We start from the raw sequence: 6,601 nt of genomic DNA on the forward strand, positions 1-6,601 counted from the left end.
TTTATGTATTAAGAAAATAATAGAGAGCATCAATTATGTTTTGATATTAAAGTTCAATAGAGGCAGCAGCATCGCATGAGGCAGCCAGAAATGAACAAATAGCCAGGGGTGAATTGGAGAGGCAAAAACTCTATAATGAAAAAGAATCTGAAAAAGAACGATGTAAACTCTTGGAACTTCAAGCCGTCACTGCTGCAGTGGAGTCTTCTGGACAGGCTAAAGCAGAGGCCCAAGCTCAGGCCGAGCGCATTATCATTGAGTGTGAGAGCGAGATTGAAGGTGAGTTCATCCAAAGCTTATTCATAGAAAATATGATGGTTTTAATACACTTACAAATGGTTTGAACGCAAGTTCATACAACTTATTAGGTTCTTACCATATAAAATAGGATAAATAAGATATGATTGTATTGTCATTTAAATCGATATCAAATTGTAAAGGTTTAAACTTCATTTTACTATCGTGTGACTTTGTCTTTTATAGCTGCAAAACTGAGGGCAGAAGCAGCAGGAATAGAGCATAATGCTCAGTTAACCACACAGGAAGCGGTGCGTTTTTTTAAGCAATTGGTCTTTTTAGCAATTGGTCTTCGTCCGTCGTCATGCGTTGTGCGTTAATAATACATTTTCAACTTCTCCTTGAAAACTACAAGGCCAATTGTTACCATTTGGTGTGACGCATCTCTATGGTAAGAAGAAGCTAAATTGCGTTCCCCTCATTTTTTGACTTAAAAGACTTTTAGTGTTCAGTATAAACTTCGTAAAATTATAATGCCTAAAAATGTGCATTTTAGATTATTTTGTACAAGTTCAACAGAGGGCACTATCCTTCCAAGTACACTTTATTTAACCAAATAAAATACAAAAATTCATGTATACAAAAGCAGACAAAGTGACTATATTTTGTCTTATATTTAGTCAAAAAATATTTAAACTTCAAATATACAATAAATGATAGCATTTTCGTACTTAAGAATTACGTTTACTCAGAATGCGAAAAAATCCCACTGATGAAAATGAAATACCATATGTTGTATGTTATAGAAATTTGTAGTGTTATTTTTAACCTAAAAACTTTTTGAGTTAATGGCCTTTGTATTATATTTTTTTGATAATTGAAAAAGAATCCTTTAAAATTTTACAATGTGATTAAGGTTTTCTTAATTGTGAAAATAGTACATACAAATTAACTCTTTAAAATTGAAATACTGTTAATAAAGGGCAGTGTGGCTAATTAGATACCAAGAATTATAGTTAGGTTTTGAGAACCAATTTTTAAAAAATATCCCAGTCGGAATTTTTTCTATCAATTTTGCGAACTCCACCAACATTTGATTTACCCGGTAATTTAACAAAAACTGAATGATGATAACACTAAAACATTCATAGTCATGAACTAAATATATTGTCCTTATTTTGCTGGCATGAAATTAATACAAGGTAAATGATCAAAGTTTTTAAACATTTTAACCAGGTTTTCCTAAAGAAAAATCCATTTATTGAAATGGTGAAAATGCAATATGTGCCTCACAATTATCCAAAAGATGGTACTAGATAAAACCAAAAGAAAATATTTAAACATTATATGTGACTATTGACTAACAGATAAAATCTTCACTTAAATTTCCTCTGTTTTACCAAACGATTATTTTTTAATTCCATAGAATAATAAAGATATCAAATGTTATGGCGAAAGATTTTCATTTGAAGAATACTGTTGTTTAAAAAAAATTTAGCTCATGATATTTAACTTTACTTCAATCGGAATTTGGCACTCAAATCCTGAGTAAACAATGTGAGAGAGAATGCATGTACATGTAATTGGAGTTTTCAATATCTTTATTTGTTATACGGTGCTCTTAAGTTCAATTAAATTATTTATTGGCAAATTGTGTCATGAGTTTTTTATTTTTGTCTTTTTTCTCGAAAGACTTTTTGAATTATGCAAATATAATTTTTAACATCTCTGATTATTTTATTTTGTAAAATTATGTGTTAAACCTTTTTGTTCTACAGCTACGAAAACAAGAACTAGATTATGCGAGAAATATGAACAGACTAGAAATTCATAAGGAAAGGGAAATGACAAATATTGAGGTTTGAATAAATAAGTAAAAATAGAGCAAGATAAATTTCATATATTTTTCAATCTTCAATTTGTAATCAATTGTATTAGAAGGTTTTGAGGAATAAAGTGCAGAAAACAATTACACGGAATTATTATGTATATTCCAAATAACATTTTGTGACAACTTAATTCCTTTAAACCATGGTCATGAAACAATAACGAAGGTACAACAAATTCATTTAATATAGGTAAAGAAGTTTAAGGATATGATTTCAACTATAGGAGGAAATGTATTGGCTGCCATTGCAACTGCAGGTCCAGCAAATCAGGTAAAAATGATTATAATTTTTTCATTTCTCTGGAGTTTTCAGAACCATAAGAAGCATTAAAGCTAAACAACATTACACTGTACATTAGAAGTATATATATTTAAGGTAATGCCATTTATTAGGTCACCTGAGCCAAAGGCTCAAGTGAGCTTTTCTGATCACAATTTGTCCGATGTCTGTCGTTGTCGTCATCGTTGTAAACTTTTCACATTTTCATCTTCTTCTCAAGAACCGCTGGGCAAATTTCAACCAAATTTGGCACAAAGCACCACTAGGTAAAGGGGATTCCAGTTTGTTTAAATGAAGGGCCACGGAAAATTATTGAAAATTTGTTGGTATTTTTCAAAAATCTTCTTCTCAAAAACTATTCGGCCTGAAAAGCTTAAACTTGTGTGGAGGCATTCTCAGGTAGTGTAGATTCAAATTTGTTCAAATCATGGTCACCGCGGGTAGGGAGGGGCCACAGGGGAGGGTCAAGTTTTACATATGAATATATAGAGAAAATCTTTTAAAAATCTTCTTCTCAAAAACTATTAGGCCAGGAAAGCTCAAATTAAAATGGAAGCATCTTCAGGTAGTGTAGATTCAAGTTTGTTCAAATCATGGTCTCTGTGGGTAGGGTGGGGCCACAATAGGGGGGATCAAGTTTAACATAGGAATTTATAGAGGAAATCTTTAAAAATCTTCTTCTCAAAAACTATTAGGCCAGGAAAGCTTATATTTGAGTGGAAGCATCCTCAGATAGTGTAGTTTTAAGTTTGTTACAATCATGGTCACCGGGGGTAGCGTGGGGACACAATTGGGGGATCAAGTTTTACATAGGAATATTTAGAGGAAATCTTTAAAAATCTTTTTCTCAAAAACAAGAAAGCTCAAATTGGCGTGTAACCATCCTCAGATAATGTAGATTCAAGTCTGTTCAAATCATGGTACCTGGGGGTAGGGCGGGGCCACAATGGGGGATAGTTTTTATACATAGAGAAAATCTTTAAAAATCTTCTATTAGGCCAGGAAAGCCCACATTTGAGTTGAAGCATCCCCAGATCGTATAGATTCAAGTTTGTTTAAATAACAGTCCAGGGGTACAGTAAGGCCACAATGGGGGATGAATTTTTACATAGATATATAGAGAAAATCTTTAAAAATCTTCTTTTTAAAGACTATTTGGCCAGAAAAGCTTAAACTTGTGTAGAGGCATCCTCGGGTAGTGTAAATTCAAGTGTGCAAAATCAGTCCCTAGTGATAGGGCAGGGCTTTGATGGCGGTTTGAACTTTTACATAGGAATATATAGAGAAAATCTTTAAAAATATTCTGGGAAAGTTTTCGGTCCAAAACTCAGTACTTAGTGTGAAAGCACAGGTTATGCAGATTTAAGTTTGATGAAACCATGATTCCTTAGAGAAAAGTGGGGCCACGAAATTTTGGAGGGGGGGGGGGGGTACATAGGAATAGAGAAAAATCTTCTTACAGGTAGAATAACAAAAGGGGCTTGGTATTTACCAAAAAAAAAAGAGGTTGATAAAAATTGGCAGATTTTCAATTTGTTTTAGTAAGATATACTGTACTTAGTTGTCAAGATATTTTGATACTGAAATGCTAATTTGATTTAGAATTAAGGCAATTGTTGCTCAGGTGAGCTATGTGGCCCCTGGGCCTCTTGTTTTTATAATTATTTTAAACACCATGTAAACTTGAAAAAGAATCAGACTCCCATTACAAATGCTGTTCATGTAAACTCATCATGGAAAAGCATTTATTACAGACATAAACTGAAATGTGTGTTAATCACTTCTGCAAAATTGTGTTTGAAATAACAATTATTTTTTTAGGTAAATATGTTGAAAGCCCTTGGATTGGAGAGCGTTCTGATCACTGATGGCAACAGCCCTGTCAATCTGTTTGACACAGCCAGTGGTCTTGTAGGACAAAATCAGTAAACTCTCCCAGGAGTTATCCAAAAATAATTTGTTTCTTTGACACCAATTTTGTTTTGTAAGAGTGTTGAATGAAACATTATAATGATTTCTTAGTATTAACTTTCAAGTGTGTTTTTGTAAGTGTATCTTGATGTTTTTCACTCTCTTTAATTAGTTAACCAACTTTGCCATTTGCAATTGTGAGATTATTACGTATATTTGAATTACATAACCAAGAAATATAATTTTCAGAATAATTTATTCTATACATTCTCGTTTAAATAAAATATGTAAGAGATTATTTAAGTGTTATATTGTAGATTATTTTAAAATACTATTTACTTTACATTTATAGTCAAAATATTTCTGTATCTTTGATATCTTGATAAATTCATTAGAATTTTGATAAACATTTTCATGTTAGATATACGTTATATTTTCCACACATTCATATCGTCCACTATCTAATTTATTTTCTTGCGAAATTTTGAATATTTTTGTGATTTATAAATTTTGAAATAAATAAAACATTCGTCAAATGCATCTCTTATCTTGTTTAGTTAATTTAAATAAATGGTACTTCTGTACTATTTAAGGAAGTTGACTTAGTTTTATAAGGTTAATTTACAATAGCATGTCCTAATTAAGAATCAAACAAATAATAGCAAACATATTTATTTTATTAAAAAATGCATGGATTTCATGCTTAATAAGAGGCCAACAGACCTTAAGGATCACATTAGTACATTGTACTTTAGCGCGTACACAGTCTTGTCAAGGAATCTCATATTTATGCATTTAATTAAGCTTCATTCTGGAGTAAAAAAAATCTTAAATGTGTTAATGACCACCCCCCCCCCCTTCCTGAAATCTTGCAATCATCCAAATTTTATTGGGAATGTGACAAAAGGGTAGAAATGGCACTTGGCAAGTGCACTTTCGAATAATGAAAAAACTTTTTAAAAAATTTAATATAATTTATATATACCGGTATATAGATATTCCACCTGTCTGGTGGTTATTTTAGCGTCAACTGTCTTTGCATGCAACCTGGCAAGGAACTTTCATCTAATCACCTGGCTATTCTAACAGGTTATGTCACTTGGTCAAGCATCGGACAACAAACAACTTGACACTTTACCACTTGCATGCAACTTATCACTACAGGTTTTATTTTACTTTTTTCTCTACCAATTCTCATGTTAAACAAATCTTGCAGAATATAACAAAGTGATATTCTATATCTATGCAACACTTCTGCACTCAATATTCACCACTCTATGGAATTTTTTACCAACAAAGCTTTAGTTTTCTTACTATCCACAACTCTCTCTATAAATATTTTAATAAAATCTACAAAAACTTTCTGTTTTGTTATGTTTTATATAACAAAATACATGTAAAACTCTTTTAATCATTGGACTTCTTAAGTACACAATTTACATTAATTACCTATTTCATAAACAAGCAACGGAGATAACACTTTTAACCGTTTCAGTACCCCCTCCCCCTTTTTTTAAAGACTGAACTCTTGCTCAGTGGTTGAAAAGGCTTTCCTGGTTACTTAAATTTGACAGATTCTTTCATCTTTCTAAATGTGCAATCAGATTCTATTAGTAAGTAGACCTTGAGAAGATTATTAAACATTATATACAAAAAAACACAGTATTTTTGCCACATCTTGCAGTAAAAACCCCTTCATTCCCCGAGTGTCATGAAATTAACCATTTTGATAGAAAGCTTAGAGGTTTGTCCAGTGCAGTTTGTTCAAATCTTGGTTCCCGGGGGTAGGGTAGGGTCACAATAGAGGGATCAAGTTTTACATAGGAATATATAGAGAAAATCTTTAAAATCTTCTTCTCAAAGCATCCTCAGGAAGTGTAGTTTCAAGTTTGTTCAAATCATGGTCCCCGGGGGTAGGGTTGGGCCACAATAGGGGGGGGGCAAGATTTACATAGGAATATATAGAGAAAATCTTTAAACTTTCTTCTCAAAAACAATTATGCAAGAAAAGCTCAAATTAAAATGGAAGTATCCTCAGGTAGTGTAGATTCTAGTTTGTTAAAATCATGGTCCCCGGGGGTAGGGTAGGGCCACAGTAGGGGGATCAAGTTTTACATAGGAATATATAGAAAAAATCTTTAAAATCTTCTTCTCAAAAATTATCCGGGGAGGAAAGCTCAAATTGAATTGGAAGCATCATCAGGAAGTGTAGTTTTAAGTTTGTTCAAATCTTGGTTCCCGGGGGTAGGGTAGGGCCACAATAGAGGGATCAAGTTTTACATAGG

The 6,601-nt window shown here is 32.4% G+C and overlaps 1 protein-coding gene across 1 annotated transcript in view; it reads left to right on the forward strand.

The window, feature by feature from the left end:
- Positions 1-5,670, forward strand: part of LOC128183550 (major vault protein-like) — a 182,739-nt gene extending 177,069 nt beyond the window's left edge. The window contains exons 21-25 of the mRNA XM_052852605.1: positions 53-279; positions 484-548; positions 2,016-2,096; positions 2,316-2,396; positions 4,227-5,670. Coding sequence (XP_052708565.1) covers positions 53-279; positions 484-548; positions 2,016-2,096; positions 2,316-2,396; positions 4,227-4,334 — 562 coding nt within the window. The 3' untranslated portion in view covers positions 4,335-5,670. The remainder of the gene's footprint in view (positions 1-52; positions 280-483; positions 549-2,015; positions 2,097-2,315; positions 2,397-4,226) is intronic.
- Positions 5,671-6,601: the final 931 nt, after the last annotated feature.

Source organism: Crassostrea angulata, chromosome 5 (assembly GCF_025612915.1).
Source record: "Crassostrea angulata isolate pt1a10 chromosome 5, ASM2561291v2, whole genome shotgun sequence".
In the NCBI taxonomy this organism is placed as follows: domain Eukaryota; kingdom Metazoa; phylum Mollusca; class Bivalvia; order Ostreida; family Ostreidae; genus Magallana; species Magallana angulata.